The 12,652-nt window shown below is 34.2% G+C and overlaps 3 protein-coding genes and 1 non-coding gene across 9 annotated transcripts in view; 1 reads left to right on the top strand and 3 right to left on the bottom strand.

The window, feature by feature from the left end:
• Positions 1-3,656, bottom strand: part of LOC117609296 (von Hippel-Lindau disease tumor suppressor) — a 32,665-nt gene extending 29,009 nt beyond the window's left edge. Inside the window, exon 1 of one of the 2 annotated variants that reach the window (XM_076692199.1) lies at positions 3,425-3,656. The gene's annotated coding sequence lies outside the window, so the exon portion shown is untranslated. The remainder of the gene's footprint in view (positions 1-3,424) is intronic. The other variant, XM_034335449.2, reaches the window with a different exon arrangement.
• On the bottom strand, positions 2,672-2,766 carry TRNAY-GUA (transfer RNA tyrosine (anticodon GUA)). The gene is made up of 2 exons: positions 2,730-2,766; positions 2,672-2,707 (listed from the first exon to the last, which is right to left on the bottom strand). It is a non-coding gene; the product is annotated as a tRNA-Tyr (tRNA).
• A 342-nt stretch (positions 3,657-3,998) lies between the features above and the next one.
• LOC143306069 (uncharacterized) lies at positions 3,999-5,852 on the top strand. 2 transcript variants are annotated; one of them, XM_076692189.1, is made up of 4 exons: positions 3,999-4,554; positions 4,637-4,759; positions 4,838-5,044; positions 5,124-5,852. In XM_076692189.1, exons 1-4 carry the CDS (start codon positions 4,398-4,400, stop codon positions 5,801-5,803), a joined length of 1,167 nt encoding a protein of 388 aa, XP_076548304.1. In that variant the 5' UTR covers positions 3,999-4,397; the 3' UTR covers positions 5,804-5,852. The 2 variants fall into 2 exon arrangements, with proteins under 2 accessions (XP_076548304.1, XP_076548305.1); XM_076692190.1 differs by having other exon boundaries at positions 4,001-4,554; positions 4,640-4,759.
• LOC117609288 (Pyrroline-5-carboxylate reductase-like 2) lies at positions 5,836-11,531 on the bottom strand. 4 transcript variants are annotated; one of them, XM_076692193.1, is made up of 8 exons: positions 11,272-11,531; positions 10,930-11,125; positions 8,481-8,618; positions 8,285-8,355; positions 7,406-7,576; positions 7,117-7,284; positions 6,815-6,980; positions 5,836-6,722 (listed from the first exon to the last, which is right to left on the bottom strand). In XM_076692193.1, the coding sequence occupies exons 2-8, from the start codon at positions 11,003-11,005 to the stop codon at positions 6,595-6,597; spliced, it is 918 nt and encodes a 305-aa protein (XP_076548308.1). In that variant the 5' UTR covers positions 11,006-11,125; positions 11,272-11,531; the 3' UTR covers positions 5,836-6,594. The 4 variants fall into 4 exon arrangements, with proteins under 4 accessions (XP_076548308.1, XP_076548306.1, XP_076548307.1 ...); XM_076692191.1 differs by having other exon boundaries at positions 7,072-7,284; positions 11,272-11,522; XM_076692192.1 differs by having other exon boundaries at positions 7,072-7,284; positions 10,930-11,122; positions 11,272-11,522.
• Positions 11,532-12,652: the final 1,121 nt, after the last annotated feature.

The following is a 12,652-nucleotide window of genomic DNA, read 5'->3' as shown; positions in this document are numbered from 1 at the left end:
AACTCTAGGACCTAGGATCTAGAACTCCACTGTCCGACCAATGTAAACTGAACTAAAAGTAATGAACTAATTGTCTTTCAAATAATTGCCATTTCCAAATTGAGCAACTTCTTTTTGCTGGTAATCAAATGAAAGAATTAGATACCTGTGCACGGTAATTACGCAGGAAGAATACAAATTAACCGTTCAAGCAACGAAGCGCAGATTCTCACGAAATGAAAACGAATCCATCCATTATTCGCTGAAGCAGAGACACGCTCGGGAAACATCAGCGACGATGTTTATTTGACGATATTTGACGATATTTGACGATATTTGACGATATTTGACGATATTTGAAAAGAAGCTGTAACGTTAGGTGATCAGTGACGCAATTCTCCAGGTTGTATCGCGTTCCTCGAGAAGAGGAACCCCGCCGGAAGTAGATTCGCGGTTAATGAAATTGCCTAAGCAACGACCGCGTGTTACGTGTCCCCGTGTCTGAAATAACTTTACTGTTATGCAAATCGCGAACGACGAGCCGAAACGATTGTCGAAAGCGTGCTGTGTTACACCCAGTTTCCAGCAACTTCCTAATTTTAATCAAGATCCCTATCAATTTCTCCCTTCGCTCAAAATATCTATCTACAAGTCGCAGTAAATACTTTGTTCAAATCTCGCTCGTTCACTATCATTCGAGACGTTTCACGACCGAGGAAAGACGTTTTTCGATTTAATGAAAGAGCTCCAATCCCGAATCGATCGGATACCAACCTCCCCGCTTCATTCCGTCGCCGCGTCGCGCCGCGTCGCGTCGCGCCGTGTTCACGTGCAATCCGCTTCTGAGTCGCGTCCCAAACAAATACCAGGTCCAGCCAATATTGATCCTGTCCAAGTTTCTCCTTTTCCACCTTCTACTCTACTACTGGACATTCATGTTCGCCTCCGAAAATTTTCATTATTTAACTAATTGAAACGATTACATTTAACAATTACATTTTAGTTGGTATATCCCTACCGAATCGAGCGAAACCATTTTGATCAAAATCTTTCCTTCTCGCTTATTCGAAACGCAAATTTCCACGTGTCGCACGATTTCATCCGTGCGAGCATGGTTTAACGCGTGAATAATTAATAATTCATAGGAAAACACGGGTCCGTTTTAATTTCCACGAAATTCCACGACCACCTGGTCGAAATTAATTCCAACCACCGAACAAAAGCGTGCTAACGCAGCGAAATTATGAAAATATTTCATTGGCAAACAATTGCTTAGACACCTACTGAAAACATAATCACCTGTGTTAAGCGTAATCGTTACGAGGAATACTTTCATTTCTTTATCTTATTTTTCAGATATTTCTCAATTCTATCCAGCAGAGTTGTATCGATGAACGAGTACATATGTAGATATTTCGCTAGGCGACACGCAATCGCGATTATTGTTATTCAAATGACGAGAAGTTACGCCCGTCGCGTTGCGTCGTTGCCCGAACAATTGGCCAGCATCGAAATTCTAGACAAACATTTGAACGAGCGAATCGTCGAACTCGGCGCGAAACGATTCGTCCATTATCTAATCCTGATTCTGGTTATTGTGGTAGAAGAGCCGTTATCTGTTAGGGATTGATTTCCACGTGATTGTGATTCAGGACAGAAGATGCCATCTCGACCGTCTACGTTCATTCAATTCTTTATACAATATATTATTCAATTATAATAGATTCATAGAACATACATCGTCAAATCACCATATTATTTTCCCATCAATCATAAGAATTCGATCGAAAGAATACAAATATCTATGTATTGTAAGACTTTGTCGTAATAATATGAAGCATCATCAAATCCTATTCGTCTACAATTGCAATCTATCGGATACACGTCAGATATCGCACCTTCAGCGGGCAAATAATTTATTGCGATCAAGCGAACAGGCAACAATATAAGCAATTTCGTGGCTACAATACACCCGGCCGGGCCACCAATAAATATTAACAGACTAGTAATAAATTACGAAGGACGATTAGAGCTGAGAGACGATAAATTAACGTGAGCCCATCGCACACTGATATCAACAACGCGCGTTTCGCGAACGATCCGCTCGCGATATTGGACGGCAGATTGATTTCTTTTTACTTCACCATTCACCATTCACTATTCACCTCGATCAACTTGCTACCTTCCGTTGAAAAATTAATTGAAGACCGATTATTTCGAACTTACGATTAGAAAAGATTTATATCCTGTTTTCTGCGAATCTTCACATTCTATGCTTTTTTTCGATACTTATATTTCATTACTTCATTTTTAAATCCATCTAATTATGTATTAATTATGTCGTTAATAAATATCGTTAGACAAACTACGTTATCATCAAGAACACGTGTTCTATGTATAATATACAACTGCACTTCCAGAGGGCAGCAAGTATTTGATGCAACAAAAAGAGCAATAACTAATCATATCGAGATTAACAAAATGAAAAAAAAAAAAAGAAATATTGAAAAGAATGTGGACACAACATTTTTCCTTAATACCATAAACAAATACTCGCTATTTTTATGATTTCATTATGCTATATTACAGTACAATTTAATTAAAATTAATATCTTATAATTACGAAAAAAAAGCAAACATTATGAATTAAATAATAGCGATAAAAATGAAACTTTGAAAAATTAAAAAGAATTCCTTCGAGCCGGATTCGAACCAGCGACCTATGGATGTCTCTACAACAAACGAACCAACTACAGTCCACCGCTCTACCAACTGAGCTATCGAAGGTCTGCTAATATTTTCTTCTTTTAACGTAAACAACCTTTAGCCCCCCCATAATCTAATTATCAAAATTATTTGTTAGTAGTAATAGAGATGTATGTATGTATATACATAAGAATTGTACATAAAACACACGTGTTAATGGCAATTACTTAACTACAAATATGTATATGCAATTAAATCGATAAAATTTATGTAAGTACATCCAAATTAATTGTGCTGACCAATAAAAACGTAACGCTTATGAATGTATAAATGGTACTGAAATAAAATAAGTGCAAACTTTTCGTGTGTTAACAATAAAAACTATTACATATAAATGTTCCAAGCTATATAGATAAAACTTATTTTTTATCGGCAAGATATACGTGATGTCACCAAAATCATTTTCGAAAACGTATACTTATTAACAAATTTGTCTTTCAAGGTTAATGCTGAGCACGTATCTTGGCGTGTCAAGAAAGTTAGGTGATAATTGAAAAAGCAAATGACAATGACAGACATAAGAAGGTATTTCAGTTTCTAGTTTACAATGTGATTACTGACCAAATTGTATGAACGAAGTGGATTTCTAATGATACCAAACAGTACGGATGTGATAAATCATTGAAATAAACAAGATTAGAGTTAAAACAATTCAATACGTAACCTAAAAGACACTCACCCAAACTGCAAGTTGTAATGTCTGATCGTTCGGACGGTAACAGAAATACTCCTTGAAACCGACGTCCACAAAGTTGTTTAACGAGGTTAACATTTATTACAGACGTGCGTCATCTTCGCTCAACATTTTGCACAAACTCCACACACTTTTGTTTACACGTACCGCACATTACACTTTTAACACCGAACGCCACTTGTCGAACGTTTCGGATCAAATTTTCTACTGTCAAATCCGTTCATAATACTGTCGCGTGCTGCCACCTATCGGCATTCCGAGAATTTCAAATTTGAACTAACAAACATTCATTTCGAATCTCTGCGCTATTTTTTACCATTATATATTTATTGCTTTCTCTTTTAAGAAAACAACAAATAAACGATACATTTTTACGTTTGTAACTAATTTAATGTAAATCATCAGTGCTTTCTGTACCACTTTTTATTGTTTATGAATTAACACAAGAATTCGAAACTGACCGCCATAACATGATTTTAAATTAGTAAAACAGCATGTGATTGGAAGACTTTTTAATACATTGTGTCGCCCCCTTTTGTTTAAATCTACCTATTTTTAATTTTATCTATACATATAACATACGATCCTAAGAAACATATTTAACATTTTTACATTTAATTATATTTTCTGGAAAATAGAATAGGTGTAATTTATTAAGATAAAAATTTAAAAATTTTTTGCAATGCGCTTGTATTTTGATGTTGAAAGCTATGAGATGAAATGGTGTATTATTAGGTGACATATGGTTTTAAAACAAGGAAATGCAGCCTAACCTGAAATGTAATGAAATAAGTGTAAAGCAAAAAAGTTGATATATATATTTTGACATATGTATATAATTAACAGAAAAGTAATGTGAAAAGAGATAAAATGTACTGCCTCGAATTTAAAGTTAAATGTTTTAAGTAATTATCTCGATATACAAGATGCAAATAATGCAGTTAAAATAAATAACAAAATGGAGCAAAGTATGATGATAATAAATAACCATAGTCAGAATGATCAGATGATAAGAAAAGAAACAGAACCTTGGTTCAACGAACAAAATTTAAACATAAATCAAGAACAGCCATTATCATCTGAGACACCTTATTATAAATATCAGAATAATATAGGCAAGTAGGGAAGGGATAAAATATAGCTTTGTGCATAGAGGGTTTAATTGTTTACGTACTGTTACTTTTATTGTAATATCAGTAGGTGTTCCAGTTGGTATATCGACAAATATTCAATGGTGGAGAGATTCATCGATCACAAATATAGTAATGCAATCCGAATATCAACCGGAAATAGCTCGTTCATCAAATTGCTCATTAATGAGTAAGAAACAATGATGAGGAAACTTTTATCGGTTGTGGTATAGTTTAACATTGTAAATCTTTATTTATTCTCTTTCAGATCACTGCATAAGTGCTCAGTTATCAGATCAATTAGAAGAGGTAGAGTTAAACTCAACAAAAGCTATGAAATCTAAACAATTAAAAAAATCAAAAACAATGAAGGTATGTAGAGAACCTTTAAAACGTACAAAAAATCCAGAAATGTGGAAAGTAAATGTAAAAAAGAATGCTAGACTAAGAGGTGAAGAATACATTGGAGTTGGAGGTAATTTTGATTAATTTATTTAGAAGAAATCTGAAAATTCAAAGACACAGACTTACGTGTGAAACTTAATAATTCATAGGAAAAATAGTACCAGCAAAAACCATGGGGCCACCTTGTAAATGTCGCATACGTTGTACCGAAAAAATTGATGAAGTATCTCGAGAAGAGTTGCATAATGTTTTTTGGAAAACATGCAGCTGGGAACAACGAAAACAATATGTTGCATTATTAGTCAAGGAATCTCCAAAGCAACGAACTCGGTGTCGCGGAAATGTTAAATCGGAACATCGTAGACAAGTTACTTTCACTTACTCTCTTTTATTAAAAGGAGAGTTTATCACAGTGTGTAAGTGCATGTTCCTGAGTACTTTTTCAGTGTCTGAGAAATTTGTGCGACACGTAATGGAGAAAAAAAGGATATCTCCTGGAGGAATTATAGGGCCAGACCAAAGAGGAAAGCATATACCAAAAACAAAAAAGAGCGAAAGTGTTAAGGATAGAGTGCGCGAACATATTAGATCGTTTCCAACGGAAAAATTGATAAATCCAAAAAATCGTATAGAAAAAGGATATCTAGACTCTAGATTAAGTATAGCCGCTATGCATAAACTTTATGTGTTAAAGTGTAAAGAAGAAGGCGTTTTCGAAAGTGACATAGTTAAGGAAAGTTATTACAGGGAAATGTTTAAGACGGAATTTAATCTTGGTTTTGAACGAGAAGAATCTAAAGATGGCAAACAGTTACCAGGTATTATTTAAAACCAGACGATTATAACCAGTAAATAATTCCATTATTTTTTTTTTTTTTTTTGTATAATGAAAAATTCTTCATTTTCAATGTTGCCATACATTTCATATAGAAATGTTTACAAGTATTTACGTTTAACATTACCAATTTTAATATTAAGTTCGACATTTTAAATTTGATATAAAACAGTATTCAGTGAATAGTATCAAATAACGTTATTACATAACAATATATTTGACACAATGTGTGCTAATTAAAATCTATTCAAAATAGGAGTACAAAATGACACATAGTTTTTTGTCGATTACAATATGCTAGTGTATATATTATATTTTTTAGTCTATATGTTGTATTATATTTTCTGTAGTCTTTTTAAAGTTTATAATTATGAAATGTTCTTTGAACGAATTTCCAAATATAATTACACGTTTTATGCTAAAGCATAAATATACAAATGTTAAATACAAAACATATTTACATATATTTTTATATACTGTAACATTCATTATAAAATATGCTATTGTCAAAAAAATAACAGATCTATATTTTTAATTGCTACGCATTGAATGTACAGTAAATCATAGTTTTTTAGTGTTTAGTAATTTAAAAGAATTATGTACAAAATATACAAAATATTAAAAAAAAAAAAAATTATAGACTATGCATAATAGAAACTTGCAGAATTAAACGTGGACGTGTTATGTTAAAGCGTATTATCTTCACGGTTCAATTTCCTTTTGATAACTTTAACTGACTACAGTACAGCTTTTTTAACTGTTATTGAATTTCAGTTCCATTATCATTAATCCTGTCTTTCTTCTGAAGATGAACTAACTTCTTTACATCGTTTCGTTGCCGCTTCAACTGCTCCGATTACTGCTGATCTCAAACCATGCTGTTCTAAGTAATGAATTCCCGTTATGGTAGACCCTGAAAGAGGTAGAAAGGAATAATTGATAAGTAAAAAGATGTTAAGAGAGTGAGAAATATTTCGGATAATATAAAATTCATTCTCCTCAAACCTGCTGGTGAAGCTACATCATCTTTCAGTTGTCCTGGATGGGTGTTCGTGTCTCGCACCATGGTAGCAGCTCCAAGCACAGTCTGGGCGGCTAATTTATACGCTGTATGCCTCATCAGACCCATTTTTACACCTCCATCGGCTAAAGCTTCTATCATCATGTATACCTGAATAAGAGAATAATTTTTATATTTATCTTTCAATTTAAATATGTCAATAATTTATAAATATACATTAACAAATTGTGTACAAATTTACATATGCAGGTCCAGAGCCAGCTAAAGCAGTGACAGGATCAATTACATTTTCAGGAACTTCTTCGCAGAAACCAACAGCAGAAAACAGCTTTTCTGCTATTTCAGCCTCTTTATCGCCAGCAGATTTTCCACGTGCATATACAGTTGCACCACAGCCCACAAGGGCTGGGGTGTTGGGCATCACCCTTATCACTGGCGTTCCTTGCGGAAGAGCCTAAGTTAAAATTAAACGTTTCAGTAATAAAACGACGCCTGACGATAAATCTTGTACACAACGTAAGCCATCCTAATCTCTTAATTACTGCAATTTACTTGTTCAAATTTTACAATCTCACCTTCTCCAGTGTTGACAGCGGAATACCCATAGCAATAGACAGTAAAAGTTTCCTATAATTTTTTAAATCTGGAAGAACTTTCGGAACCACTTGTGGTTTTACCGATAAAATTAGAACATCACCGTGATCAACGACGGGTCCATTCGAATGTACAGTGTTTGATCCTATTTCCTGGAATTACAATGAAGGACAATAATAAGAAAAATAATAAGATCTATGATAATTACTGTCAAGATATCCAATAAAAACGCATTGGTAAATGTAAAAATTTAAGGTAAACTAAACTCCAGAGTTGCAATGTTTTCCATAGAGTTATCGTGAAACAAAGATAAGGCACACGATATTGGAAATTTTCCTAGACCCGATAATGACCGAGAAATAACAATTGATGCGAAGTTTATAAGCAATTAATATTACGATTCAAGTTGTACATACGATCTCAAAAGCAAGAACGTTATCGAGCAATCAGTTTAGATTAAGTAATAAAGGATTTAAAGATCGATCGAATATCGAGGTACAATATCTGTAAACCACTGATCGATATTATTACCGATACGATAATGATTGTTAATTAAACTTGCCAAAAGCTGTTTTCAGCTTTTTATGTTAATAGTTATTCAACTCGAAACAAACGATCAAACTTATTATTACTTATTATTTACTAAACTGGTTCACAACTTTCATATTTATTTACCGAACAAACAAAATATATTTATTGTTTTGCTGTTTTTCTTTTTTTTTCACAGCAAATGCTAAAACTGATATCGCTAAGATTATTTATTTATCTATTATCTTTTATCAGGATGCAAGAGTGAAAAGTTGTGCCGACATAACAAGAAGAATTATTGACACGTTGGTAAAAGGAGAAATTCGACTCACCTTAAACGCTTCTATGCTACCCATGTCGTTTGGAAGACAGCTGGCCAGCATCATATCACCTTTACTTAATCCTGCAAATTATAAGTAATAATTACTTTTATTAATTAAGCACGTGGAACACCCTGGTACAGCATAGTTCTCTTGAAACTTAAAATGATAGTATCAATGGCATCGAGGATACGTGTTTGTTTTGTACCTGCTCGAATGAAACCTTTGGCCAAAGCTTGGGCCATTTTTCCACCACCCAGAAATCCAATTTTCAACATCTTCGTGTCAATGTTCAAGGAGATCCTTTTTCTTTTCTCTTCGCCGTCAGCGAGAAGTTGATCGCTCACTATAAAAAAATCAAACTTACATTGATTAATAATAGATTATTATTGATACTTGCAAAAAGATGTATGTAGGTATAATATTACAATATGGTTCGAAAACAATTTTAATCTTACACAGTTCTTACCGTATTTTTCTTTTTTCTCTAATGTTTTAGCAACTATGAAACTCGAAGAACTGTCGAGTACGTAACAAGTATAGGAGTAACGATATTGAGAGAGAAAAGTTTCGAAAAGTTTCGAATTTGCGCTGCACAAAGACAGTCGGATACCGTTCGTTCGCGATATTTACAAGTAAATCGGTACTATAATTCTCGTTCATCTCTCTCGACGAAGAAACGATTTCAATAGTTTTTTCTTTTTATGTAATCGTACTCGAGATAAGGTCCTCGCCTATATGTATGTACGTTCATAACGCACTTACCACAAAGAACGCGCGTACTAAACCGTCTCTACAATTTCGCGGTTTCGCCTGTGAATTATTAAACGTTTCTATCGTTTCAAGAAAGAAATATGAAAAGGTATGATTTATTGTAACAGCAGGAAATGCTTTAAATTGCAGGAAACAAAATTGTTTGCGGTATGCTTTTAGTAAACAATTATACAGCCCGTTATGCAGGGTGAGTAAATAATAATTGTTGCCTATGATAACATTTTATTTTATCGACAATGAAAAAAAATCGGTAAAAAATGATCGATTACGCTTAATTCGTTTTTGCGGGGCACGCCGCGCCGTGATGGCCTAATATTTTTAAACTTAAGTCGAATGATTCTATTTTCTTCTTATTGTGAAGTTTAAGGTCATATCAAGATCACACTGTGAGATGAACAGAGGGATAGATCGAAGAGAAACTAGGTCACGCAACAAACGTTTATTAACAAGACTCTTCAGCGGAAAATCTGGAAAATGAACGATTTACCTGTATGTATGTATGTATGTATGTATGTACATACACGGTAAAAAACAGATGAATATTCATTCCACTAAACGATAATCTTTGAATGAATAGAAAAGGCGAGAAGCTTTTATCCTTCTTCTTGAAAAATAAAACTTGCATCGGTCAAAACAATGACGCAATTATCTGTTTTCATAACTGGGAAGAATGAGCTGAACATCAGTAATGGAACATATACATATGTATAGTATAGTATAATAGAGTGTTTCAACCATCAAACGATACGATACCTTCGTAAACAAATGATAAAATGACATGAACAGGTAATCCTCAAACTAATTTGACCAGTTTAATAATAGTCTTATTTAACAACGGTAAACTTGCATAACATTGATAAAGGTTTTAAATTGTATACTCTATGGCGCCATATTAATGTTTTCATTCTCAAACCAAGTTGGATGACATTTACTGCTAATTTTATGAATGTGTAAAACGCATATAACGTGTGTTTGAATTGTCAGTGCGTGTATGTGCGCATGTGCTTTATTTAACAAGTGAAGTAATACTAGATAGTACTCGAATTTCAGCAATAATATAGCATAAAATATAAATTATTTGACTATTATCTATGCAAATGATTTTTTTAGGTCCATGAAATCAGAAACATCTGTTAACATGTTCGCTGTGAATTGAAGCCATGGACATTTGCTGGGCGAATAAAATGATATTAATAATATAAATTAATTAAGTGTGGCTCGCTTTGTAGGAATATTGCCAAGATATGCACGATATGCAGCCGACACGGATCTGCGACGTCCGCAGCAAACGTGCTAATCTCTTTTTTTTAACTATTCTCGTCTTTTATTGACTATGCATAAAAAGGGATCATGTAGGTAAATTATTTAGACTTATTATTTTTATTAATTTTTTCCTAAATTTTGTATCTTGAACATGTAACGAACGAGGTTTCGGAAGCAATTTCGTTCGTTCTAGCATACTCCACTATGGAGTATATGCAAGTATATGTAGAAGGATCTATTATCAACATGTAAAAGCTCATTAAAATCTAAAGGGGACGCTTGATGAATTCTCCTTATATGTATAGAGTCGTTTAAAAGAATTGCGAAATCAAGGACTAATTCTACTTAACACCTGTTAGTCCTCATCTACGAAGCTTCGCTTTTTTTTGGGTGGAAAGTATGAAAATGAAATGAATTAAAATTTTAAAAGTTCAAACGAAAATTTATATTCCGATTCAATTACGAGCGAACGTGACAATAATACGGTATAAATAGTATCGCGTGCGAAAACTCATAGGCGATTGATTAAACGAACTGATGTTTGGTGTGTTATCAAGGATCATTTGATGATATCGCGATTCGAATTCAATGGAAACAATATTTGCCTTTCGATTACTCACCATTTCGTGCGTTTAAACGTCGACGAACTCGTCGTCCTAATCGTAATAACTCCATTGTCTTCAATCCTGCAGTCATTTTCCGATTATTTCGTCTGTATTTTTCTTTTTTTCTTTTACAGACGTCCGAAGTATAATTTGAAACAATGGATGCGAAGCTTTGTTGCGATTTCAATTAACGGTACTCAAGGATGAACTGCTGAAAGTAAAAATAACGTTAATCTAAGGACCATTCATCCCAAAATACGTTGATTTATCTCGTTATCCAGTAAAATTCTTGTTCGTGTAATATAGATTCATAATCGTCATTGAAATTGATATTTTGTCTAACAATAAGACACTTACGCGATTTACATGCTTCACAAAATGCTCTTCAATGTTTCTATATAATTCTGATGCAACGATATCTCACTATATGTATAATTGCAGTTGCCTCGATTATGCCTCGATGTTTAATACACCTTGCTTTTCTGACTGCCCTTATATACCAACGTGAGTTATCACAAGGTGCTGAAATACGCGACTGATGGTTCCTGTTCATCAGACGCGGAAAACTACCTATGTATTCGGTTGCGGCCAATCACAATCCAAACATAATTGTGTCACCCCTTATCTGATACAGTGTACGTACATACATATTTCCAAGTCTAACGAATAGGATCTGAAATTACAGCCAGGTATAGCGTCGTATTTATACTAACGAGAGGAACTACCCAAATATTACGCTCACTTATTAATGAAACTCTGCCACCTTGTAGACCTCGTCAAGCTGAATACGCCTATACCCCATTTTGGAAGTTAGTTACTCCTTACATTCTGAAGTATAACAAACTCGCACATAAAAACGGTTATAGAGGTCTACGGTTTAAATCCTTGGTTTCTAACGTATTTTTTTTTTTCTTAGTGACAGTTTCTTTCTTTGTGAGTACCAGTTATTTATTAATTTATTGATAAAACAAGGGATACGGAGATCCACTGATTTAGTGGTAGTCCCCGCAAGGCTCATAAAAAGAATGAAGAAATAAGTATTTGCCAAGGGAGTCCTTGGTCCATAAAGAGGAGTAGGATAATAAATAATTATGGGGGCGTGGGTCGTGGCCCATAAAGAAGGATAAAATAATTAATAACTGAAAGGGGTGACCTTGGTCTGTAAAGAGGGATAAAATTATATAAATAACTGGAAAAAGTGAAATAAAAGGGGTCCTCGGCCGAGGCCCAGAATAGGGATACAATCATAAATATTATTCCCCTTCGATGAGCTTATTTAATAAATAAAGTAAATTAAATAAACTCCGGAAAGAAATTAGAGGATGAATATTATAATGGTTGTGCCCTCTACGTACGGGCCTGATTTCATCATGGGGTATCACGGACCCCGAAGCACTGGTGGTGCTCTATGCATACCGACCTGACATCATCATGGGGTATCAGGGACCCCGAAGCACCAGTGACACTGTATACCGACATCATGATATCGGGGTGTCAGGAACCCCGAAGCTAAAATGTGTGACCCATAGACTTTCTTTAAACTATTACATCGGATGCGGGATGAGTCACTATATAATATAGGAAAGTTTCACCCATTAAATTAGTGTTCTTTATATATTAATTAATAAAACTGTGGCTATTTCGGAAAAATTGAGCGGATTGTATCGGCAATTGTTGACGCCGATAAAGTACGCGACAATTATACCGACGATGGGTAATACCGACGATGGGCAATACC

Source organism: Osmia lignaria, chromosome 14 (assembly GCF_051020975.1).
Source record: "Osmia lignaria lignaria isolate PbOS001 chromosome 14, iyOsmLign1, whole genome shotgun sequence".
NCBI lineage: Eukaryota > Metazoa > Arthropoda > Insecta > Hymenoptera > Megachilidae > Osmia > Osmia lignaria.
Note: the sequence above shows the minus strand (reverse complement) of the source record. Positions and strands in the feature narration are given on the sequence as shown.